General features: G+C 34.2%; 2 protein-coding genes, 1 non-coding gene and 1 pseudogene across 4 annotated transcripts; 2 read left to right on the top strand and 2 right to left on the bottom strand.

Moving 5' to 3' along the window:
* The first annotated feature begins 4,741 nt into the window (after positions 1-4,741).
* On the top strand, positions 4,742-9,595 carry LOC111913655 (transmembrane 9 superfamily member 1). Its single transcript, XM_023909377.2, has 12 exons — positions 4,742-5,024; positions 5,812-6,004; positions 6,099-6,203; positions 6,309-6,326; positions 6,409-6,503; positions 6,602-6,754; positions 7,794-7,928; positions 8,010-8,176; positions 8,258-8,352; positions 8,416-8,789; positions 8,863-9,136; positions 9,234-9,595. The coding sequence occupies exons 1-12, from the start codon at positions 4,917-4,919 to the stop codon at positions 9,299-9,301; spliced, it is 1,785 nt and encodes a 594-aa protein (XP_023765145.1). The 5' UTR covers positions 4,742-4,916; the 3' UTR covers positions 9,302-9,595.
* Positions 9,596-11,697: 2,102 nt separating this feature from the next.
* On the bottom strand, positions 11,698-13,316 carry LOC122195210 (xyloglucan endotransglucosylase protein 1-like; annotated as a pseudogene).
* Positions 13,317-15,263: 1,947 nt separating this feature from the next.
* On the top strand, positions 15,264-15,337 carry TRNAR-UCG (transfer RNA arginine (anticodon UCG)). The gene has a single exon. It is a non-coding gene; the product is annotated as a tRNA-Arg (tRNA).
* A 2,587-nt stretch (positions 15,338-17,924) lies between these two features.
* On the bottom strand, positions 17,925-21,179 carry LOC111913654 (cleavage and polyadenylation specificity factor subunit 3-I). 2 transcript variants are annotated; one of them, XM_042896685.1, is made up of 6 exons: positions 20,882-21,179; positions 20,373-20,546; positions 20,177-20,274; positions 20,056-20,101; positions 19,822-19,971; positions 17,925-19,748 (listed from the first exon to the last, which is right to left on the bottom strand). In XM_042896685.1, exons 2-6 carry the CDS (start codon positions 20,529-20,531, stop codon positions 18,075-18,077), a joined length of 2,127 nt encoding a protein of 708 aa, XP_042752619.1. In that variant the 5' UTR covers positions 20,532-20,546; positions 20,882-21,179; the 3' UTR covers positions 17,925-18,074. The 2 variants fall into 2 exon arrangements, with proteins under 2 accessions (XP_042752619.1, XP_023765144.1); XM_023909376.3 differs by having other exon boundaries at positions 20,373-20,549; positions 20,882-21,178.
* Between the last annotated feature and the right edge of the window lie 5,181 nt (positions 21,180-26,360).

Here is a 26,360-nt window from a genome sequence, read left to right as displayed (position 1 = left end):
TTGCTCTATTCGAAGCCCTCTACAGTCGCAAGTGCAGATCACCTCTGTGCTGGGCCAAAGTAGGCGACACACAACTAGCTAAAGGAAAAGTACCTGAAAGCACTCTCACCGGCCCGAAAATCATCAGAGAGACGACCGAGAGGATTGTCGAAATTTGGGAACGACTAAAAGCTTCAAGAGACAGACAAAAGAGTTATGCGGACAAAAGACAGAAGTCCTTGGAATTTCAGGTTGGAGACTGGGTTCTATTGAAGGTATCACCCTGGAAGGGGTTAATATGTTTTGGAAAACGTGGGAAACTAAATCCAAGATATATCAGACCATTCGAGATCCTTTCTAGGATCGGCCCGGTAGCATACAAGCTTCGATTACCGCAGGAACTCTATAACATACATTCTACATTTCATGTGTGAAACTTAAAGAAATGCTTGTCCGATGAGACCCTCGTTGTCCCTCTGGACGAAATCGAAATCAATGAGAGTCTCCACTTTGTATAAGAACCAGTAGAAATCATGGATAGGGAAATTAAAAGAACAAAACAAAGTCGCATACCCATTGTGAAGGTCCGTTGGAATGCAAAGCGAGGACCTGAATACACCTGGGAGCGAAAAGATCAGATGAAACAAAAATACCCGCATCTTTTCCCTAGTCCATAAATACGTGTCTTAGAATAAATTTCAGGACGAAATTCTCCCTAACGGGGGGGATGATGTGACAATCCGATATTTCAAGTCCATGTAATAACATAAGTCAAGTATTGTAATCTATTTTGAATTAATAAATAACAAAAATAGCATCAGAAATGAAATGTTAAAAAGTCTCAACTGGGATACATAAAGTAATAGATATTGTAACTAGGTTTTCAGAAATATAAAGAACACAAAAATCCGAGTTTTAACGAAGAAGTTATGAGCAATCGAAAATCCGCAGCAAAACCGGTAAAACACTATTAAGTGTAAAACGCGAAATTTCAATAAAATACTTTTTAGCCTTAAGTACCTAAACGAATGTCGTAGTCATCATTAAACCGTGAACATACATAAAAAGAACGTCCAAATCTGACTTCGTATGAGGAGGTTATGATTTTTCTAAGTTTCGGAGTAACGGTAGACAACTAAAAACTCGAAATAGAGATCGAGCGATAGTTAGCCGACACAACCTAAACGAGAGTTGAACATCTCGACAATAGCAGTACAACGGTAAAAAGACAGACGGAAACGAACATCGGATGAAGAAGTTGTGTATTTTTAACGGACTTTTCGTGTCCTGGCCTATTAAAAATATAGAATTAAAAATAAAGTCAAAATTAGCCGACAAAGTCTAAACAAGAGTTGTAGAGTATATTTTCACCTACGCGTGGATATAAAGAACGTCAAAAACGGAACTCGTATTTGAAAGTTACGCATTTTAGAAGTTTGAGGCACACAAACCAAGGAGGGTTACGCCCAGCGTAACTTCGGAGTACCCCCAACATAGCCATACGTGGCCTCGGATCAGCCACGTCTCCCCTACGCCCCTCTATCCCCGTCCCATCTAAAGTCCAGCAGAAGAGGAAGGCGTTATGCATGACGTATGCCTCGCGTACGAGGGTACGCCCAGTGTAAGGGCTGCGGAGGCGTTACGCCCCGCGTAACTTCGGAGTACGCCCAACGTACGAAGCCTCTCGCACCCCTATAAATAGGATGCGAGGGTGCCGACCATTTTCTGCTAATTTACCTCCTTTCTCTCCCACTTTTTCACTTCCGAGCCCCTCGAGACTACCCCGACGCCACGGTTACGTATTCAAGTCCCGACGAAGGTCCGAAGCTCCAAAACACATGAGAATCTCACTTCCTTCCGGTCGAAGTGCTGCCCGCGAAAAGTATCGTTTTCTTCAAATCATCAATCTTTCCAGGTGAGTTCATACCCCCATAGTTTCACACTTTTACTATATTTTAGGGGGGAGAAATACAAGTGAAACGCAAGAAAATCTTATGTTAAAATGCAAATCGTTACATATAGTTTCAAATACTCTATCTACATTTGATGTATAAATGTTAAATACATAGAATAACATTTTTTTTACAAATGTTATACTTTACAAACAAAGTTAATCACACATTAAGGTTTGTCATGCAAATGAAATACATTTTTGGAAAACTATAATAGGTATAGTTTATGAGATATTCATGATATTTTACACTCTATAAACTATAGTAAGGAAATACTTACTTATACAAGAACAATGGACTTCTCATACGTAACTCTATTTGATACAGACTTTGTGAGACATTTTACTTCACGTACTTTCACGTACGCATTTCAAGTCCTGTATTATATACCATAATCGTGTAGGGAGAACGCGATAGTTGTGTATGGATCTATACGGGATTGACAATCCCGCACCTAAACTGTTAGCTACAGTTGGACCGGGAGGTCTGGGGTGACAAATATCATATTATTCCAACGCCTGAAGAACGTTGTAACAGACAGTATGGTCAATGGTACGGTTATAAAACTCACACAAAGTATTAAAACATTTGATTTACGAGGCTGTCAAATGCCTTAGTGATTTTATATACATGTATAAATCTACTTACACTATTTTAGGTATGGAAAATACTTATACATTTCGTTTTTGAATCATTTAAAAACTACTATTCATTTATGGAAAATATTGGATTTTCTAGATACAAACACGATCGCTTTATACAAAAAGGCATACAATTCTTATACAAAAATGCTTATGAACTCACCAACTTAATTGTTGACACTTTTTCAAAACTACTTGTATTTCTCATGGATTCAGTAATACAGGTAACACTGCTTTTGGGAAGGGACGTTAAGGTGTCAATTTCAAACTTATTATATCATCATAATATAATTTCTTTTGAAATATGTAATACAATCAACAATATAACGTTTTAAATTATATTTATGATGGTTGTGTTTGCTTTCTTTACTATCTATTCAACTGTTATGATACTACATGAAGTCATCCGCCCTCGAACGATTCCGCCGTTCTGGTTTGGGGGTGTGACATTGATTCTACCATTGCTTTGAGTTGTGTTTTTCATTGTAAAGTTTGCATCAAAACAATTTCAGTGGTCATGGAATCTCATAAGGAGTAGATTAACATCAATATCACAATCATTGGAAACTATGGATTATGAAGAAATCCCCATTTGAATCCCAAATCCACCGATGGATGTTGGATTTAAGTTAGTAATCATACTAACCAACACAATCTTGTTAGAAAATGAAACCCTAGCCCTCATATGAGTTAAAATCGGATTTTTAGCTTCATAACCAGCTATTGATTTCAAGTCTCTACAACAAAGGGAAGAATACATGCCTTAAAACTCTTGATTTCCTTCATAATTTGCACTAAATGAACCAAACGATCTTTAGATCGGATCCTATGGTTTGCTCAAGAAGAAATTGTCATTCCACAACCCTTCCCTCTCTTAACGGATCTAAAGGATGAAGCTTTTTTTCTTGGATTTTTCACTTTCCACCATACTTTTATGTTTTTGACAAATATGACCCATAACTTTAAAAAGTTGGCACTCAGCTTAGGAAGTTTGCCACACAAGTCCTATCCATCTATAATGTGATTTATAATGTCCTAAACCATCTAAATGGGTCTACTTCCTATGCCAAACACAAAACTTACTAGTTTGTCACATTTAACCCCTTATCTTTGAAATTATTCCCCTAACACTAAAACTATATTAAAATTTATTATTATTCTTAATCTTCTCCCTTTGTTTATTTATTTGTTTTATTTCTAAATTATAAATTTTATTTTGCTTGAAAACTCAAAACTTCTAGCCCCAAAAATATGATGTTACATTTCCATCCCTCTACTTTGTAGAATGATATTTTCCACACATCTACTTTATAAAACGAAACTTTCCACCTATCTACTTGGTAAAATATCACTTTCATTACTCAACTTTGAACTTTCTAAAATATTATTTTCACCTCTTTCATTTTCTAAACTTTCATGTTTATCCCTGTAGTATATATAATCTGATTTTTCTATAGTTGACATCCTCAACTTTGTAAAATGTTAGTATTTTGATCCACTTTGAACTTTGTAAAATGTCACTTTCATCTATCGACTTTTTAAACTTTAATGTTTATCCCATCCATTCACGATTACTATCCATCAACTTTGTAAAATGTCACTTTGACCTCTTAGCTTGGAACTTTGTAAAATGTCATTTTCACCCCCCTCGACTTTCTAAACTATCGTGTTTACCCCCACGATATATAATCTGATTTTTCTTAATAACTTTCGTTCGTCAACTTAAAAAAACTAATTTATCATGTGCTTATTTTTATTTACGTGTTGATATAAATTCGAGGTAATCAACGTTTCGATATAAATATAGAATTTTCGTTAATTTTTTTTTTTTAAATAACTGACTTGTTTTTTTCCATGTATATGTCGGTATAAATTCGATACGTTTTGTGCTTATTTTAATGTATATTTTTCTGCATATAAGTTTGGTCACATATAATCCGTTTTCATTCGCCGTTATAAATTAGAGTTAGTCGGTGGTGATACTGATCGTGTAAATTTATTTATCAACAAATACTATAATACATAATTTTTATAAAAAATAATCATTAAAATTCAATTTATAAAAGATAATGGTTACACTCGGCAGAGGGTTCTATTACAAACTCCAAAATTAGAATAATATATTACTTTTTGTAATCTTGGTGATTATGTGTGATTTTAGAGGATTAAAATACACAGAGCAGTACGTATCTTGTTCGCAAAGTCGCAAAAAGATCAAAATATTAAGCAAAACAGAGTGGAACCTTTACACGGATCGGACATTGAAAGAACGTCAATTGCCCATAATATTCCCCTCTTTCTGAGCAATTGCCGTTAGATCCAAATCCATTCGCCGGCGATCCCGATGTGGTCCACCGTTCATTCCTTCTCCGGCCTCACTTTCGTCACAGTGTTCATCGCTTCGTTCTTCCTCATTTCATCGCCGGTGTTCGCTTCCGACTATGATCACAAGGTTATGTAACGGTTCTACCTGATTATCGTTTATTTCGGCTGTGGACATTTAGTCTTTAGATCTTTGGTCTCGAATGTCAGTATTTGCTAATTCTCGTTAGATCTAGGTACGGGCATTTGTTTAGTTTGTGAGGAAATCTAGCTCCAGAATTGAGGTTTCTATTTGTGTTAGGGTTTACGTCTCTAGTAACATCCGTGTTTCTTGTGTAAGTATCTGACATTGCGTTACAGTGCACACACATACACTATACACATGCTTATCTAGCTACAAACCTAACGATATTTTGGATCCAGTAATGTTGTTGGCTGGGAAGTCTTAGCTGGGTGATAATGTGAAATCCGATCTTTGTTCATGGTAATACCAAGGATTTTGGCATTAGATTTGCTATATGATTCATATGTAGACAGTTAATTAGGGGGTAAATGCGATGCAGTGGGAAGCTGTGGGTGGATAGATTTTTTTGAATCTTGCAGCTGAATGTTTTAATCTATCTTGTTGGGAAATTATGGAAAATGAAATGCAGGAAGAGAGTACATGTCAGTTGTCATCCCAATGGAGATTTTGTGAAATAATGAATGTATTTTTCATCTGAGGAGTCATGGATTACATCACAATATATGTCATCCATGCATTTGATCACATCTGTCTCAGTTACATAAGCAATTCTTCCATTGATATATGATATATGTTAAGTCAGTTTGCAGTTTGCAGTTTGCAGTTTGCATGTGAGGTGTTATTTTAAGTTAAAAGAGACAAGCTTTAACATTTGTGTTCTTTTATTTTGCAGTATCAACCAGATGACACTGTTGACCTTTGGGTGAATAAAGTTGGGCCTTATAATAATCCACAAGAGACTTATAATTATTACAGCCTTCCTTTTTGTCGTCCACCTGGTCATGCTGGGCACAAATGGGGTGGTTTGGGTGAAGTATTGGGTGGAAATGAACTGATTGATAGTCAAATTGATGTCAAGTTTCAAAGTATGCAGGTCTCCTTATATAATTCTAGTATGATTAGCATTTGTAGCCAAGAGTTTATGCTTACATAACAAACATATTCTTTATGCTTTGACAGAGAATGTGGAAAAGACTACTATTTGTGAACTTGAACTTGATGAACCAAAGGTCTTGCAGTTTACACATGCCATTGAGCATAATTATTGGTTTGAATTTTTCATGGGTATGTATTATGTATTATGTATTATGTAATATGTTTTGTTATAAGTTTTTACTTTTCAATGTATCTCACCTGACCTCATTTTTTCTTGTTTGAACATAAACTCAGATGATCTACCACTGTGGGGTATGTATTCATCCAACTCTCTTAAACTTTTTTTCCCCCATCTTTTATATTTATAATAATGCCATTTTTTACTATCATATAGGTTTTGTTGGGGAGCTACATTCTGATAGGAATAATGACAACAAGTATATGCTTTTCACACATAAAAACATTACAATAAGATACAACAAAGATCAGGTCTGTATTTTAATAGTATCTTGTATTTTGTTGGGTATCTATCATGGATCTCATTATCACCATTTTGTTTTTTACACTTGGATTTCTTCCTTTTGCAGATCATTCATGTTAATCTGACTCAAGAAAATCCAAAAGCCTTAGAAGTTGGTAGAAAATTAGACATGACATATTCAGTCAAATGGAGTGAAACTAACATCACATTTGGTCGCCGTTTTGATGTTTACCTAGATTACCATTTTTTTGAGCATCAGGTAAACTTCATATATATATATATATATATATATATATATATATATATATATATATATATATATATATATATATATATATATATATATATATATGGGCTAATGTCATAAAAACTCTCAAGTTTTCAGGGTTTTGTCGGTTTTGCCCAAAGTTGAATTTTATGTCTGTTTTTACCCTAACATTTTCCAAAAAATGTTCGGTTTTACCCTTTTACAGGTGATAACAGGTTACCATTATATTAACTTCGCAAAAAAACCCTTAAGTTTACAGTTTTTTTACGTTTTTACCCTTAAGTTTATAATTTTTTTTTTACACTTTTACCCTATGTATTTTTTTTTTCATATTATACGTATTCAAGCAGAAAAATCATATAATATGTATATTATGAAAAAAAATATACTTAGGGTAAAAGTATAAAAAAAATTATAAACTTAAGGGTTTTTTTTGCGAATTTAATATAATGGTAACCTGGAAAACCTGTTATCACCGGTAAAAGGGTAAAACCGAACATTTTTTCGAAAATGTTTGGGTAAAAACGGACATAAATTTCAACTTTGGGCAAAACTGACAAAACCCTGAAAACTTGATGGTTTTTATGACATTAACCCATTTTCTATTCATACTAAAGTTTATTTGATTTTAAACTTATAGCTTATATTATAACTCCAGCTTATGTACTTTATTTTCACTCTAAACTAATCCAACCTTTATATTAAAAAGATATTTTGTTTATTTTATTTAAGATTATTAAGAAATATAGTTATAGTTTCATCCCAAAACAAACTAAACCATTCATTATAAATTAAAATTAACCTTGGTCTCTATTTAATATTTATAGAGAAAAATGTTAGGAATTTTGTTTTATTTTTTCTAAATAAAAATAAAATCTAATGTATAACCAGATAAGTTGACATTAAAAGGACAAATAAACCAACCAATGGTTAGTTAACACATATCAAGAAATAAAAAAAAACTAATCTCATCCCAAAACATATTGAATTTTGGTGTGTATTTGTTTATTAATTTTGTTATAATGCACAGATTCATTGGTTCTCCATATTCAATTCATTCATGATGGTTATTTTCCTTACTGGATTGGTCTCAATGATACTGATGCGTACCCTTAGAAACGACTATGCCAAATATGCACGTGAAGACGATGATCTTGAAACTCTGGTATTTGTAAACTAAATTCTATTGAATTAATTATTTAATTACATTTTCATAATAATAATAATAATAATAATAATAATTCAGGAAAGAGATGTAAGTGAAGAATCTGGTTGGAAACTTGTTCATGGTGATGTTTTCCGCCCACCTCGCAGTTTGGTGTTGCTGTCAGCTGTTGTGGGGACAGGTGCCCAATTCGCACTATTAATCCTTCTTGTCATCTTGCTTGCAATTATTGGCATGTTGTATGTCGGGTATGTTGTATGTTGATTCTATTATCACATTTTTCATATATCAATTTGTTAAGTTGTAACATTTTTGTTTATTTTTATTAGGAGAGGAGCAATCGTGACTACATTTATAGTTTGTTACGCTCTCACCTCTTTTGTTTCCGGCTACGTGAGTGGCGGCATGTATTCCCGCAATGGTGGTATGTACTTTACCTTTACCTTATTTGTTATAACGTGCTAATTTGTTTGATTTAATTGAACAGGGAAGAACTGGATAAAGTCAATGATTTTGACAGCTTCGCTATTTCCATTTCTATGCTTCGGGATCGGTTTCGTTTTAAACACAATTGCAATATTTTACGGGTCCTTAGCTGCAATTCCATTTGGAACAATGGTGGTTGTTTTCGTCATTTGGGCATTTATCTCTTTCCCTCTTGCCCTTCTTGGAACGGTTGTGGGAAGGAACTGGAGTGGGGCCCCCAATAACCCGTGTCGCGTGAAAACAATCCCTCGCCCGATTCCCGAAAAGAAATGGTATCTTACGCCTTCTGTTGTCTCAATCATGGGAGGACTTCTTCCTTTTGGATCTATTTTCATTGAGATGTATTTCGTCTTCACATCCTTCTGGAATTACAAGGTATATAATTATAATTTTTAACATAACAATATGAATTGTGATTTTTTTTTAATTGGATTTGAAAATTGGACAGGTGTACTATGTGTATGGGTTTATGCTGCTGGTTTTTATAATTCTTATTATTGTTACGGTTTGTGTTACAATTGTGGGGACGTATTTCTTGCTGAATGCTGAGAATTACTACTGGCAATGGACTTCCTTCTTCTCAGCAGCTTCTACAGCTATTTACGTGTATTTATATTCAATATATTATTATTATGTCAAGACCAAAATGTCAGGCTTCTTCCAAACCAGCTTCTACTTTGGTTATACAGCCATGTTTTGCCTCGGCTTAGGAATTCTCTGTGGTAAGTTTTTTACCATTGTTTTAGTAAGAGTAATTTACAATTTTGGTCCTTGTGCTTTACTTAAAATTGCAAGTTTGGTACAATTTTTTTTTGGTAGGAGCTGTTGGGCATCTGGGGTCTAACTTGTTTGTTAGAAGGATCTACCGAAACATCAAATGCGACTAAAAGTCTTGTTTTGTATGAAGAAGAAAAGGACAGGTGGCAGTTTGTTGCCGATTTGACATACCAAGTGGAAAACCCGTGGCTTGGATCATGTATTGAATGTTGATTGAGGAGAGGGTAAAACAGGTAATTCACAAGGTTAATATATATATGTAAAACTCTTGAGGACTGAGACTATTGAGAATGAGGGAAACCTTGTTAGTTTTCTTTTTCTTATTATTTTTTTTTTATAAAATGTAGAAGAAAGGCGCACCTTACTTAATTTAGAGAAATATTGCAGAGATTGTTTTTTGTCAAGTGTCGTTTCGTAAGCTTTTAACTTCAACTTTCGCCTAATAATTAATTAAAATTATAAATTTATATCTTAAATCTTAAACTTAATTATTTATAATGAATTTCATTAATCATCATCTTAAATGGATTTCTTCAGTGAACTAAATGTAAAACACTAGATGTACATGTCTAAACATCATTGATCGTTAATTTTGAACTAAAATGGATAACAAGAGTAGTCCACCATTGATGGAGTTTCATAGCTTCACCAAGTGACTATTTGTATAGATTTGATTCAATAGAGATGCAGAACTAGAATTAGACTATACTCGATCAACATTCAATACCTAAAAACACCAACAATTTCAAGTTTGATAATCTTACCATTGGTGAGATTCAAAGCTCGATACAAAAGCTTCAAATGAACAAGGAGATTACCTAGATGTTTCACCAAATGAAAGAATTGGAACGACTCACCAATTGTTCTTCAAAATTGATTTATACACTTTGAAATGAAGCTTCCTATCCTTTCTCCTCTCAAATTCGTCCAGGTGAAGAGAAGTACTCAAACCTATAGTTTAAGCTTCTAAGACTTTCACATACTCAGATTTTCTTAACCTTTTGTGTTTCATAATTCCTAATTTGACCCCAATACTTGCATGTTCTTACGATTAAGGTCTAACACAACCTAATAAGGTTAAAGTCTAAGTTGCGAACCACAACAATATTTCTTGTACAGTCAACTCCTAAATATAAACTCTTAAGCTTCAATTCTAAAACTTCAAATAAATATTTTCAACTAATAAAAAGTATTTAATTAAATTTTAATTTTGAAATTATTAATTTTATTTAATTAACTCCATAGTTTCAGCCTTGAAATATCGGTGCTAATAGGGTGGGGTGGTGGTTGGCCCTTTTATATAGTCATTTCAAGTTTTATATAGACAAAAACCACAAAAAAAAAAAAAAAAGTATGCCAAAAATGACATTTATTAATCATTTCGGTTTCGTTTGTCATTTTCCACACTATCCTTCTATTTCAACCGTATAACTAATTATTTATTAGCGCAATATTGCTATAGAAACTTAATATTCTCAATCCTCACTACTTTTGGTAACTAAGCGCACACACACTTCTTCACACACATTCGATAATCATATCATGTATATCGTCATATCATGTATGTATATCGTCTGCTGACACAACTACTAGGGGAATGGATTGGCTTTGGCCATTTCCTATCAACGACAAGGCTTCTCATTGATGTGGGTATAACAATAGATACATTCTATAATTTATAATTCATAGTTTACAATTAATGGAAGAGTTCGTGGAATGAATATAGAGTTCAATGGTTATTGAACTCTTACATGAATATAATGGAACTTTTATAAGTTTAAAATAGATGTTCAATTGAATTTTTGTAAAGTTCAATACATTATATTGGAAAAAGAATTAATAGAGTTATATATCTATTAAACTTCATGAAGTTCAATTCAATACAGTTATTAGATTAATTTCCGAGTTTACAAGATTTTATTCGTCTAGTCTACAGAGCATTTAAAATTTGAATACAACTTCATGGTGGTAAAGTGACGGTGTAGGGCCTTTATAATTTAATATTAAAAAATTATATGAATTGAAAAAATAAGGTATAGTACGTGAAATATATGAAGAGCAAATTGGTCATGTTACTTTTGACAGCGACCAAAACCACTAACATACCTTTCTATATATGTAAGGTTTGTTTTATTTATTATTATTATCTTTTTATTTATTTTTAAACTAGACCCAATCCAAAAAAAAATGATAAACCATATGGACCATCCACATATAATGATTTTTGTGAGTAGTGTAGTGTCCTAGGAAAAGGGCTTTAGAAATCTGAATGGTTTTATAATTTATAAAGATTTCTTGAGCCAATGAACTAACTAGAAATGAACGAAAAATGTATTGTCAATATATGTTGTTAAAATGCAAATGGCATGTTATACTTGTGTATTTATTTATAATCTCAATTTGAATGACTAGAATAAATCAAAGAATAACGAATCATCAAGATCAGAAATCAATCAAAAAATAAAATAAGAAATTAAATATGGATATGAAGCTCGCAAGTAGGCTTTTAGAGGAATCTAGAGGTCTTGCATTCCGCTGAAATACCATTGGGAAACCGTTTGCGGTCGTTGCAGTAGTTGTAGATCATGTGTTTTGTTTGCACCCATCGGATCCTGTTTCTGCCAGCTGCATCAAGTCCTTGGGTACTCCATGACTGGTTATCTTTTTCTGAGCTTGTAGATACTGAATTGGGACCAATTTTTTTGGCATTGGCATTGAATTTCCTGTATAACGCGGTGAAAGGCGCATTAATTAGTCCAGTCGGTCTTCACACGCCCACCTTGGGTTGCCCAGTCATCGGCGTTCCACAGGCTGGCATACACCCTCATGGGTTGGCTCTTGGGAAATGGGACTCCAGCAGCATCATTGTTATTGAACACCCTTACTGGTATGTTATCTATCAAGAAACTGCCCCAAGACAAAGAGCTTAATTAGGAACAGTAGAAGAAAAACATGCGAACCAAATGTTAGTTTATATGCGTGACTTACATAATTCTTCGACTGTTCCATACGATGGTGTAGGTGTGGAAGGCTGCGGTTGGGTCAAACCAAAGGTGGAACTGCTGTTCTTTGTTTCCTTTCCCTTGTGAATACACATTGGCGTGCCAACTCACATTATTCTTCTGGAAATGGAAATGGAGAGGAGAGGTAGTGTTTGTTTCTATACGTGTGCCAACTCACATTTAAAAATTGATCTATTTCTTTAAAAATTTGTCATTTTTGGACCGGTGGTCTACATATCGTGTTACTCCTTGATTTTGGTGGTTGTTTTTGTTGATTTCCACACATAAGTTGAAGGAGCTTAATATTTTACTAATTAGAATATGTGGTTTATTAACCACTATCAACATATTTGAAGAAAATGATACTTATGGGCCGGGGTTTTGGTTTGCGCTTATGATAATAAGTTAATAACCATCATAATTACTACATAGATATAGACATATACTAGTTCTTATATCTTTATTTTTTATGATATAAATTATGCATGTTTTACATTTTTCCTTGCTAACTTGCCAAACTTTTGTTTTTTGTTACAAATATGCGTTCGGTGCATTTCCACCATAAAATTTCAACATATTGTTATTCTCATCTATGAATTTTGTGGTTATTTGTTTCCTTTTCCCACGTTCATCTTTGTGAAATTTACTAACATACCAATATATTTTATAGGATTGTATTTGTTTGCTTGTCGATAAATCAGGTATTCAGGCATATACCATAATTTAAATTTTCATACCTGATATTTGAACTGATATATATATATATATATATATATATATATATATATATATATATATATATATATATATATATATATATATATATATATATATATATATACACACACACACATATACGGATTAACAATTACCTAATTTTTCATACCCGAACCCAATTAACGAAACCAGTCAATCCGAATAAGAAACGAGTCAGTCTATGTATCGGTTTTTTTTGCCTAATATTAAACAATGATTCGTCATTTTCGAAAAAAAACAAACATTTTAGGGTACAATTTAAACTTACTTGTTGTGATGCCATGTCTTTCAAATGATTCCAATTATTCGCGTCTTTTGCATCTTTAACACCAACTTGTTTGTTTAGTTTCCGTTTCACATGGATCATCTTACTCTTTTTACCAAAAAAAACACCCCATGATAACATGACAAAAATATATATAAAAAAATTTATTATTATGGCCAAATTAGAAAAAAAAAATTGTTAAAGGGTGGTTTTAACTTTTAACGAACAAAAGAAAGTTACACTATGATAGCGAACTATTAAACCCCCTAAAGTGGGTAACAATTATATATATATATATATATATATATATATATATATATATATATATATATATATATATATATATATATATATATATATATATATATATATATATATATATATATATATATATATATATATATATATATATATATATATATATATATATATAGATTTAATGGTAAAAATAAAATATAATTGTTAAACAAAAAAACACAAAAATATAATTGTTTTTAAGTAATTAGTCCATAAATCAAATTGACCAAAACATTGTAAGTTTTTGTATAGGTCAAAATAGATAATAAGATCGAATTGAGCTAACTTAAAGACAATCTTTAATCTTTAATAAAAATTTAGTGTCTAAATAAGATTCAAAAAGTTATAATCTCATTATAACATATAAAATTTTACATAAAACTTTGGGATGGGTTAGAGAAATTATTAACATGATCTTTAAGGCTATAGGATGATGTGATACCATACTCCCTACAAATTTTATTTGTCACTCAACTCACTTCAACGTCACATTATTTCATTACATTTTGTTATCGTTATAACAAAAACAACAAAAAATAAAACATTGACCCAATACATCATTGAATTCATCTTGACCATAGTTTTAATTAACGGCATCTTGACCCAATATGTACATAGAATCATAAACTCACATTTAGATTCATCTTGATCTACGGATTCAACTAAAATGGAAGCACATATGGATTCGAAAACGATATAATTGATTCACTTTGACCCTTTGACCAATGTATCCAATTGAAACATATTCATATTTAAGTATTTAACCCATGGATTCGGTTGAAATGGATTGACCATACAATTGATTTCTCCCGCAATGGAGTCTAATTGAGCATAATGGGCGGTGTTCCTCATCTTCATTGCATACTTGCATAACCGTTTAACTCATTAGATAAGTATGCCTCAACTAAATCTTTTGAGTTTGATAAAAATAAGAGAAAATAACTAATCTAATAAAAAAAATTAAGCTTTTTCTAAAAATTAAGTAAAAGTTACGGTTTCTCAACAAATAACTACAATTTTCGTAGATTGACCTGTGAAAATGCCCTAAACAATGTGATTTTGGAAAAAATAAAAAACTGCAGCTTCAATCTCTAAAATTACTGCTCACTATGAAAAATATTGTCAAGAAAATATTTTTTACACTTTTTATAGTGGTAATTTACAAAGATGCTTCTTATCTCAAAATAGACATTTATATTCTTAAAGCAAAGTTTTAAGTTGAATTTATTTTATTTTATTTTAAATAATTTTTTGTTATGGTTATTGGTGGATTCTTTTAAATTTTTATCTATTTTTGAAAAAAGCTTAACATTCTTAACTGATTTTTAATTAGTTTTTAATTTTAAATGCTACTCAATATACATGAATTTAAATTACCACATTAATATTACAAGAAACAAAAGAAACAATCTTCAACAATCGTTTTCATTTTTAAAGTAAACAACATGAACATGTAAAACCCTTTATTTCATCTTTTATTTTTGGCGGAGAAAACTTGTTTTAATTAACAAAAAGATATAATTGGAAAACCAAATTTTTTTTAAGTGGAAGATAAATTAAAAAAATGGATTATATGAAACTAAGTTTATAATATTCCGAAATTATTATCAACAAAGATTCGTATTTTTCGTAGGTTTCCTTGCTATTTCTAGGTTCAATTAAAAACTCGAAAAAAAAAAAACCAAAATATTGTTGAATTCAGAATCTTGCCATTATAAATATATATTATTAAGTAAAGGAGTTATCATAGATGACCGCATAGCGCAGTGGATTAGCGCGTCTGACTTCGGATCAGAAGGTCGTGGGTTCGACTCCCACTGTGGTCGTTTTTTATTTTACTTTTGTACCCATTGATTCTACTCTTTCTATTTTACTTTATTCAGTTATGATCCCTGCACTTTCTTTCTATTGTGTTTAGCTACTCCACTTTTGCGTTTCACCATTTTCCTACCTTTATATCACTTTTCCCCCTTTTAGCCTACTGCTCCTTTTGCCTATTTTTCTTTTCGCATTTACCCATACTGATTTATGTTGCACACCTAGATAGTATCTGTTTTTGAAGTGGTAAAATATTTTTAATCGTTTTCCATGTTTATATATAATAACGATCGTATGTATGTTTGTTTTTTTTTTCAAATATGGTAGATAAAATAATTAGAAAAATAAACAATTATTTACATATTTAATAACAAATATCAAATAAATAGTCGTTTGTTATTTAATGTCCGGATCGCCCACGCCGAACACCAAACAATCACTAAGCCCAATATAGTAATTCAGATTTTATTAACTTTTAATTAAACATTATTTAAAAAAGTTTGTCATAAACAATAGTATTCAATTTGCTTTTTAAAGGGACGGATCCCTTTAGGGGCTAGGAGGGGCCATGGCCCTCTTGTTTTTTTGCCTTCTAATACCATATATATTATATATCAGCTTATTTGTTTAGGGTGAATAGTGAATACTATTTATGGCCCCTCAGAATTTTCAAAACGCTAACAAGAGAAGATAATGCATCCATTATAACAGCTCGGTAGAATAAAATTTAAAATTATTAATCTACAAATAAATATATATTTTCCAGCAAAAGAGTTTTACAATTATTGAGATAAAATAGGAAAAGAGAAGTTGCAGAAAATAAGAAAGATAACATATTCAAAGATCAAAGATCAGCTAAAATATCTTCAAAAAAAAAAAAAAAAAAAAAAAAAAAAAAAAAAAAAAAAAAAAAAAAAACAGGAGATGCAATGAATGAGAGATCATCGCCTTCCACCGGAGAGTAACTACCATGCCATATCTCGCCCTTCATGGTCGCCTTACTCACCCATACACCACCGCGACGTATGCGTTCTTCTTCTCATGGGGTAATCTTCCATTGCTTTTTGAGGATTAGACTCTCATGCGGTTATCTTCCTTTGCTTTTTGAGGATTAGACTCTCCTGCGGTTATCTTCCTTTGCTTTTTGAGGATTAGACTCATTTATTTTATTTTATCAATGTCTTTGCTTTTGATGATTTAACAATGTTACTATGACCTGCTGACATATTAAGTGTGACCTTAGGCTCTAGGACCTTTCAGACCTTGTCTTTCTTATGTTTTTATATAGTGCATCGTACAACTCATCTTAACTTATTTCCTTTGTTTTTGTTTCTTGTTATATCTTGTTAAGTAGAGAGATATTTGGTTAAATCGTCTAAACTTAATTGTATCTATAGGGTTAAAAGCTAATAAACTTTCATTTAGATCCACGTGTGCAATATAGTTTTTTTTTTCTTTAATTATATTTGTTAGCATTCCCCTTTTGCCTAAATGTTTCATCTAATTAGTTTTTAGTAGAAAATTTTGCTATGAGTGTAATAATCTGTTCAACTTTAATGAAATTGTCTGCTTTTTATATTTATATTACTATAATTGTTATGTGTGTTGATCCTGATTAGGATTTGAAAACAATATATATATATATATATATATATATATATATATATATATATATATATATATAGAGAGAGAGAGAGAGAGAGAGAGAGAAAGAGAGAATTCGGCCCCTCCCTCTTATTGCTTGTGTTCTGCCCATGGTTTTAAAAAGCGCGTCATGGCACGCCTCAAGGCGTGCCATGGCGCAAGGCGTGATGTAGCCGTTACGAAAACGTCCAAGGCGGGTTTGTTAAGCATGACGTCCAAATAACGTGTCAATGCGTGTCTTATCGCGTTATGACGCGAGTTTTTTTTCAAGGCGCGAGTTTTTTCGATTTTTTTTTGTTGAGCCTAAAATAATTGAGTTTTTGTTAATTTTTTTATATTAAATATTAATATAACACTTCTAAAAACTTCATATATTTAATACAATTCAATAATTATATGATTTATCTCTTTTAATGTATATAAAATAGTCACGCCTTGAAAAACGTCATGGTTCGCCAAGGCTTGGCATAACTTAACTTTGACCTCGCCGTCAAGTCACGCCTTGCGTTTTTTAGAACCTTGGTTCCGCCCCTGCTCTTTAGACTGGTCGTCTTGTAATTGTACTCGATGTATCAACCAAACATTTTTTGGGTGAACCTATTGGGGTGAATTTCAAGTGGGTAAACTGATATCACTATGGCATACAAAATAACATAATTTGTTAACTTAGGTCTGCTTATCATTTTCATGGAATTTTTTATTTAAATTATAATTAAAATACGACAAAATACAAATATTATAATGATTTTAAAATTTTAAAAATAAAAAATAAAAACTATATTGCACACCGTATAAGCGTCGCATGAACATAAGTAAACAAATTCTGGCATGCACATTGCAATATGGTTGAAATTGACTCCAATGAGGAACAGTTAAAAAAATAAAGAGTCCAAAAACAAATCTAGTATTGTCGGTTGTTATAAATCATTAACACTTATTAAAAACATATGATTAAGCACTTTAAAAGAACACGATTCTTTTTAATTTAGCATCAACATGTCAAATAAACAGGAGTCTCAAGTTGGCAAAGTTTTGACACTTACAAGGCTCTACAAACACATCTATTCCTACACAAATTCATTCCATCCTCTAAAACAGCAACTACGATTCCGACACCGGAATCGGCTTCACTGCAGTCTGAATTCTCCTAAAGGCGACCTTCACTCTTTCCTTCAGCCCCTCATTCTCACTCTCAACTTCCCCATTCTTCTTATCAAGATACGCCACATTCTCATCAACCCTAACCACCAACCTCCCATCATCCCCATACTTGACATTCCCAAACAAAGACAACAACAAAGCATGCACAATCTTCTCCCTCTTCCTACCCTCCTCCACCTCATCCACCACCTCCTCTGCCTCCACCACCACCTTCACCATCTCCCTCCCCGCATTCAACACCAACGCCACCACCGAATCCGACACCATATCACCTATCGGATCCGCCACCCACTCCACCGCCAAATGCCGCTCCGACTCCCTCCTCACCGTCACCTTCCCATGAACCACCAACGCCGGAATCCCCAATTCCGATTCCGACGGAATCACCGATTCCGATTCCGTCGGAATCACCGATTCCGACACACTCTCGTAAATCTGCTTCAACCGATGCTTAATCACACCGAAAGCACCGGAATACGGAATCGTAATCCGTTGCGTGATATTCGCGGTCGACAACTGAGAAAAAACATGCAAATCATCCGGCGCAATTATCTGATACGAAAACCCTTTCCGCACCAACACCCCGCTAACATTCTCCCCCGATTCCGGTTCCCTCTCCCCCAACCGCCCAATCGTTTTCGCCATTTTCTCCGAATTAAACTGCATTTCAACCGCCTGACAATTCTTCGGCGTAAAAATCTTAATATTCCGATCCACAAAAAAACTCACAAGCTTTTGCTTCAACCTCCCCATCTCATTCGCTTCCCCATGAACCAAAATGATATTCGGAGGCATCAACTCCTCCAAAAAAGTAGTCGTTTGCGCACAATCCGCATGAGCCGAAAACGAAATATAATGAACTTGCATGTTCAAAGGAGCGGTCAACCCGTTCATCAAAGTCACCTCTTTCGGTTCATTTATAATCATTTTAGCCAATGTCCCTTCCACCACATACCCCGGAATCACACACGCGTTTTTCTTCTCCGCACACCATTTATCAAACAACTGTCGCGAGAGCCCGCTTTGTAAGCTCCCGGGGCTCGCCATCACCACAGACGGGCCCACATCGTTGAATTCCTCGATACTTTTCAAGGGTGAAATATGTTTGAAATCAAAAGGGTTTGAATTTGCGAACTGCGTCCGGATCCTCTCGTTCATCGAGTTTATGTAAGTTTGGTAAACCGCCATGCAACGTTTGGCGAGGGGCGACGCGTAATATATCGGGACGTTGTGTAATTCCGGGTGGTTTGACCAGTATTCGTCGAGGATTAAGAGGAGTTCTTGGGCCCGGCCAAGGGCAAAAGCGGGAATTAACACACGGCCGCCTTGGGAGATTGTGGTGTGGATGACATCGGTGAAGCGTTTCTCGCGGATGTGGCGGGATTGGTGGAGTTGGACACCGTAAGTGGATTCGATGATGCAGATGTCCGGGGAGAATTGGGGGAGTTCGGCTGCGCGGAGGTGGCGGTCTTCCTCTCGGGAGTAGTCGCCGGTGTAGAGGACGCGGACTCCGGCGATGTCCACCATGAACATGGCGGCACCCAGGACGTGGCCGGCGGTGTAACACCAGAAACGGATTCCGTTCACTTCTAGGGTTTGGTGGAAGTCGATTACCTACATGAGGTGGAGAATGTAAAAATCATGAGGGTATTTTGGTCTTTTGATGAAAAATGGAACTATAACACACCTCAATTTTATCCATGGAACGAAGGATGTCTTGTTCATCGAATAACATGTCTTCAACTGAAACTTTGCTCACTTTCACATAATCGGATAGAAGTAACTTGTAAATAGCCTTTGTTGCATGAGTCATGAAAACCCTTCCTTTAAATGTGGTCTGAAAAAACAACCGATGGTATTTAGGTAAATATGAAAACATAAGATTAAAGAATAGCGAAATAAGATATTAACATAAACAAACCTTTTCCAGAAAATATGGAAGGGATGCAGCATGATCCAAGTGAAAACTGTGCATGATTGAATTGTATAGTTAAAAAGATAATCAACAACTTATAAAGGCTGCAGAAAGTAGCAGAGCTTACTGAGTAATGAGAAGAACATCAATGGTAGAAGGGTCAATTTCGTCAAAGTAAGGCAAAGCAGCCATGCCCGAAAATGCAGGATGAATTCCACAATCGAACTATCAAGAGAAGAAGAAATCATCCTCCAAAACTAGGAAAACAGAATTACAGAAAGAATGAAAGTAATGATAGAATAATGAATGAATGTGTAGTGTACCATAACAGTTTTCCCTTTGAAAGTCATGAATACACATGATCTTCCAACTTCGCTTCCAGCGCCTAATGGAGTTATGGTGAGTAAATCTGATTCTCTAGTCACAGTCGAATCACGCCTCTTCAGTGAAGATGATGATTGTTGTGGCCCCGTTGAAGCCATTTCTATTGAATTAAGCTGCTGCAATTCATAAAGAAATATGCATCAGTCATCTCAAGTGCATAATAAAAAGCATCAGTCATCTCTGCTTCATCAATTCTAAAAAACATTCATGTGCTTAATTGGAACAATAAATTCATGTGCTTCACCTATTAAAAAAAAATAACTGCTTTATCGATCCAGGGGAGTACCGAACCAGAAAAAGAAAAAGAGATTAACACCAAACCAGAAATTAATAATCGGATTAACCAGAAATCAGAAAGGAATTGAGCTCTAGATTCAAAATCGAACAAGAAATCATGTATTTATCATCCAAGAGGTGTAACGAACCAGATAAGGAAAGTGGAACTTACCGGGAGACCAGAGATGAAGTAAGTGGCCGGCGCCGGTGCCGGCAATCGGATGTCTGGAGCGGAGATTAGAGAAGAGTCGCCGATGTGGGAAGCTGCAGAACGTTTGTGAAGGAGGCTATGTGACAATAAGCTATTTTAAAACTCAATCCCAAACACTCTCTTGATTAAAACCCTATGGTCCAGTTTCATGCACCAGAGATGAAGGGTTTTGCAACAATGGTATTTGTGAAACCCTAATTTGAAGAAACTTGCGCGCGCGGTCGGGATTCGGGAAGGGGTGTGTGCCTGTGTGGGGTCTGTGTATGTGCTTCTTCTTTTTAACATATATTGATTAATAGGAAATTAAATAATCTAACTACAAATATATTTGAAGTAGATAATTAAAAAATAAATAAATAAATAATAAAAAAATATTAAAAAAACACTTTTGGTAAAAATAACCATTTACACTTTAGTTCATTTAAAAAAAAATAAATAATAATAAAAACTATAGAAAATAAAAGAAAGTAAATGGAAAAAATAAATTATTCATGAATTTCAAAAAAAGGAAATAAATTATATATTTTAGTCGTTTCCCGAGTTGAAAAGAAAAGAAAAGATAGTTAAAAATGACAATCCTTACAAAATCGTTGAATCGTGGGTTAAGCTATTGTTTCTTCCCCGATGCATTTTGCAGGTGTTCATGTCTAAGAATAGACAGGAAAGTAGGTTTGAGAACAGGAATCCGTACAAAATCGGTGTATATTGAACTATTTAGCTACATTAGGGAAAGATGATGGTATTGTCACATTAGTTAAAAATATGTTCGACAATGTAGGTCTTGGGTCTCCATGCCAAGGAGCGAATCACTTTCAGGAGGACAGAACAAAGGGTCATACCAACGTCATGCAATGTCATCGTAAGGTTGTTGATAGACATTTTACAGCAGCAGTGAAAGTGTTATGCTCATCGGATATTGTTTCATATGACAATGGTAACATCAAATCTTTATAGGCTAAGCATCCATACAAGCTAAGGGTGAACAAAAACCGCACCCCAACTAAAATTAACCGCAAAACTGCAACCGATAAATCGCAACCGCAATAAAAACTGATGGTGAGGTTTTCTGTTTTTCAAAAACCGCAAATTTACAGTGCCGTACAGTTATTAGTTTTCAAAAACCGCAAAAAAAAACTGCATCATACCGCATATATTATATACAACTTTTTTTTTATTAATTATTAATATATTAAATATTAAAAATAAGACAAGTTTCATGGATGAAAGAATGATAAAATTTTAGATGAAAAAATGTTGGTTTTTTGTTATGTTTAACTTTGGAAAATGGTGAAATTTAACAATTTTAAGATATTTATTGTTAATTACTAGTGATTTAATCTTTTTAATATATTAGTTGTTTGTGATTTAAGTTAATTGTCTTATGCTTTATTCTTTTTTATTATTATTACAAGTAATATGTTTGAACTCTTAAACCGTTTAAACTTTAAACTACGGTTAAAAACCACACCAAATTCATGCGGTTAATAACCGAAACACAAAAACAAAACAAAACAAAACTGCACCACAAAAATAACCGTTTAACCACACCGCAAAAATAACTGCACTAAGCGGTTTTGAAAATGGATTAACCGCATTTGCGGTTAGTGGTGAGGTTTTGCCCAATAACTGTAGGCCTGACAATTATCGACACGACACGAAATAAACGGGTTTGGGTTTTCATTCATACTACACGTAAACTCGTTGAATCAAATTTGTGAGACATTACTTCATTGTACTTTTTAAAGTACTTGTTAAAGTCTTGTATTCTAACCATAGTCTATTATAGGGAGAATGTGATACTTGTGTATAAATCTATATTGGGACTGGCAATCCCGCACCTAAGTTGCATGTAACAGCTAGACCGGCATGTCTAGGGTAACAAATATCAAAACATTCTGACGCCCGAAGTACGTCGTAACAGGCTTGCTATGTCAATTGCACGGTTATAATAACTCACATAGGGAAACAACGACACATATAGTTTACGAGGATTCTTACATTCATAAGGATTTTATTTATTTAAAACTGCACTTACTATCATAAGTATGGAAAATACTTGTACATTTTGGTCTCTGAGTCTTAAGACTACAAATCATTTTATAATTAAAATATTAGATTTTTCTTGAATATACACTATATTTACAAAGAAAGGATTTCAACTCTACATACAAAAGCTTATGCACTCACCAACTTAATTGTTGACACTCTTTCAAAATTACTTGTATTATCAGGTAATCAATAAAAACAAGTAACTACCAGCTTTTGAGGATGGAACACTACGGCGTCAGACAAACCATTTTATCATTATATTGTAATCGATTTTGAAACATGTAACTCATGGAACCATGTAACTTTCTCGATTATATTTATGATGGTTGTATTTACTTTGATCACTATTATACTCGTTGTTAATTATGATACTATACATGAAGTCCTCCACCCCCGGACGTTTCCATCATCCTTGGTTTGGGGTGTGACAAACATATAATACTAAGAAAATTACTATACTCTCACTAGCTTTGACATACACACATGACTCATCCTCGCTCCTGGAGAAACCAAACTCTTTAACTTTCTCATGGAAACAAAGATTCTAGCTGCGACACGCTTGTTTCAATCCATAAATGGATTCCTCAAGCTTACACACTTTATTAGGAAACTTTACATGTACAAAACCCCATGGTTGACTCATGTAAACATCCTCATCTAACTTCCCATTAAGGAAAGTAGTTTTAAAATCCATCTGCCAGATTTCATAATCATGGAAGGCAGCTATGGCGAGCATTGTCCTAATAAACTTAATCTTAGCCACTGGTGAAAAGATATCATCATAGTCAACCCCGAAGGTTGGAGTAAAGACATTTACAATCACTCGTGCTTTGAACTTGTGTACTTTTCCATCCATGTCGGTCTTTTTCTTGAAGATCCATTTGTACCCAATTGTCTTTTGACCTGGTATGTGATCAACCAAATTCCAAACTTGGTTGTCTTACATGGATTGAATATCGTTGTCTATTTCCTCTTTCCATTTGGCAGCCTTAGGGTTCGCCATCACTTCCTTGTAGTTAGATGGCTCATCCAAATTTACCAGTGTACCATCACTGATATACGTGTCATCATCTGATGTTATATGGAAACCATAGAACTCAGGTGGCATGCTAACTCTGTTGGATAAGTGAAGAGGTAATGAATTGTTAATGGGCTCAACAGAAGTCTCATCCTCTGGTTAAGAGCTAATGTCTTCTAAGGTTCCTTCATTAGTTGATTTTAGAACTTCTTCCAGATCAATAGCACTCCCACTGCCCTCTTCGAATATGAGCTCTCTCTCGTGAAAGACTCCTCTTCGAGCTATGAAGACAACATTCTCACTAGGACTATAGAAGAAGTATCCAACAGACTTTTGTGGATAACCTATGAAAATACACTTCTCACTTCTAGGTTCTAGATTGTCATGAGTATCTCGTTTAACGAAAACTTCACAACCCCAAACCTTGATGTGGCCTTGTGTGACATGCCCAAAATCTCGGCCAGAAAAGACCGGTTTCATTTATGCTTTTTAAACATTTTCAGAGTAAATCCTTTTGATTTTAAAAGAGATGCGGAATTTGTTCCCAAAAACAAAACATGATAAACTAGATTTTTATCAAAACATTTCATAAAGAAATATAATTTCATTTCATAATCAAAAATCGGGATGTCATGTTCTGATACAGACCATAAAGCATAAACGATAACATTACAAGTCACTCAACAAATATATACATATAAACACTTGTAAACAAAACAACTTGATGATTCATCCATCTTATGCCCTTACGCCACTTCCTGTAATACAAATAAACTTAGTGGGTCAGGCTTGGGAGCCTAGTGAGCATATAGGGTTTTCAACCCGCAATAAATAATTATATTTAATTTCACCAACCAATAATAACCCGATTACCCATTCCCGTTTTCCTCACTTTACGTCCCTAAAACAAAATCTATCTCAAGGGACCTAATCTAGGATTTTCATCGGGACGGACATTACTGCAAAGGGGTTTCCTCAACAGTAGATGTCCTAAAGGCAACCATGAGGGGGATAAAGTACACCGGTGAACACATCATTCACAACACCTACATGTTATGAGCCTGCTAGCGTTCCACAGGACTGTCTAGAAAGAGTCCGTGGTCGTTATCCATACTCCGCTGAATAACTAGATCAGCAACAACAACATCGAGGCCTCTCATTTGTTTATCACACATCAACTATCTACCCATGTTCTATCCAACATATTAGTAGATAAAAATATATATTTTTATACATAGTTTAAAACCTGTATAGAATTCTTATTCAATACATATTCCAAACAACAGATGAGACACATACACATATCACATATATCATAGAGAATAAATCATATCTATGAGATAGAAGAAAGTGAATATACATTCACACATATAGCCAACAAAATATACACATAACACGTATTTCGTATAAAAAACTTCGGAATTATGCGTTAGAAGAAAGTAACTACACACTCACTTGATCAGAAGATGATCGGATAGCACTACGACTTGTAGAAGTAGTATTCTTCGGTAGATCTGAAAGATCTTCACAAAAACCGGGCTCCTCGCGGACAGAGCTTCGGCTTGGGAATCTCACTTCTCGGGACTTTGTAACTTGCTTCGGGACTCGGGAATGATACTAGGGCTTCGGGATATAATTGGCATGCAAACCAAGGCGAAAACTAGAGAGAAAGAAAGAAAGATGGCAAGGAAAATGGTTGATATCAGCTTCTATTTATAGGGTGCTGGGCCTGGGATTACGTTGCGCGTAACTCCAAGTACGCTGGGTGTACTCAACATCACTGCATGCGTCACTTAGTGGCACTCAAGTATTGATCAGGCAACTTACACTCATCCGAGTGCGCTGGGCGTACTCAAATTACGCTCGGCGTAATTTGACTCGTCAAAATTCTAAATTGCGTAACTTTCGCATACAAGCTTCGTTTTCGACGTTCTTTATATCCACGCGTAGGTGAGACTATGCTCTACAATTTTCGTTTAGACTCTGTCGGCTAATTTTGACTTTATTTTTTATTATTTATTTTTAGTAGGTTGGGATAGGAAAACTCTGTTATAATTTCATAACTTCTTCGTCTGACGTCCGTTTTCGTCCCTCTTTCTGTCGTTGCACTACCATCGACGAGATCTTCGATTCTCGTTTAAAAAGTTTCGGCTAAAACTCGCTTGATCACAATTCGAACTTCTGGACTGTCTACTGCTAAGCTGAAACTTTGAAAAAAATCATAACTTCCTCATACGAAGTCAGATTTAGGCGTTCTTTTTATGCATGCTCTCGGTTCAACATTATCTACGTCTTTCGTGTTGATCACTAAGACTAAATTTCACTCCTTCGTAAATTCACTATTTACGTCACGCTGTGCCACACCGGTTTTGT

Source organism: Lactuca sativa, chromosome 7 (assembly GCF_002870075.4).
Source record: "Lactuca sativa cultivar Salinas chromosome 7, Lsat_Salinas_v11, whole genome shotgun sequence".
Lineage (NCBI taxonomy): Eukaryota > Viridiplantae > Streptophyta > Magnoliopsida > Asterales > Asteraceae > Lactuca > Lactuca sativa.
Note: the sequence above shows the minus strand (reverse complement) of the source record. Positions and strands in the feature narration are given on the sequence as shown.